Here is a 204-nt window from a genome sequence, read left to right on the forward strand (position 1 = left end):
GTCTTCACTCTCAGTCTCCTCCTGCTCTGAACTTTCTTCTTGCTCTCCTAGACGACGATAATAGCCACCACCATAGAAACCACCCTTCTTGCCAGAATAGATAGGAGCCGCAATCTTCTTAGGGGCCGCAATCACCTTCTTTGGAGCGGGCATCTTCTTCATAGGGACGACATATCCACCACCTCTCTTCTTGCCTCCAAGCTC

The 204-nt window shown here is 50.5% G+C and overlaps 1 protein-coding gene across 1 annotated transcript in view; it reads right to left on the reverse strand.

Moving 5' to 3' along the window:
- The window catches only part of CSUI_010508 (uncharacterized protein), a gene marked incomplete at both ends in the record, with an annotated part of 815 nt that continues 611 nt past the window's right edge, over nucleotides 1-204 (reverse strand). The window contains one exon of the mRNA XM_068070611.1: nucleotides 1-201. Coding sequence (XP_067917413.1) covers nucleotides 1-201 — 201 coding nt within the window. The remainder of the gene's footprint in view (nucleotides 202-204) is intronic.

This window comes from Cystoisospora suis (assembly GCF_002600585.1).
Source record: "Cystoisospora suis strain Wien I chromosome Unknown contig_7631, whole genome shotgun sequence".
Taxonomy (NCBI): Eukaryota; Apicomplexa; class Conoidasida; order Eucoccidiorida; family Sarcocystidae; genus Cystoisospora; species Cystoisospora suis.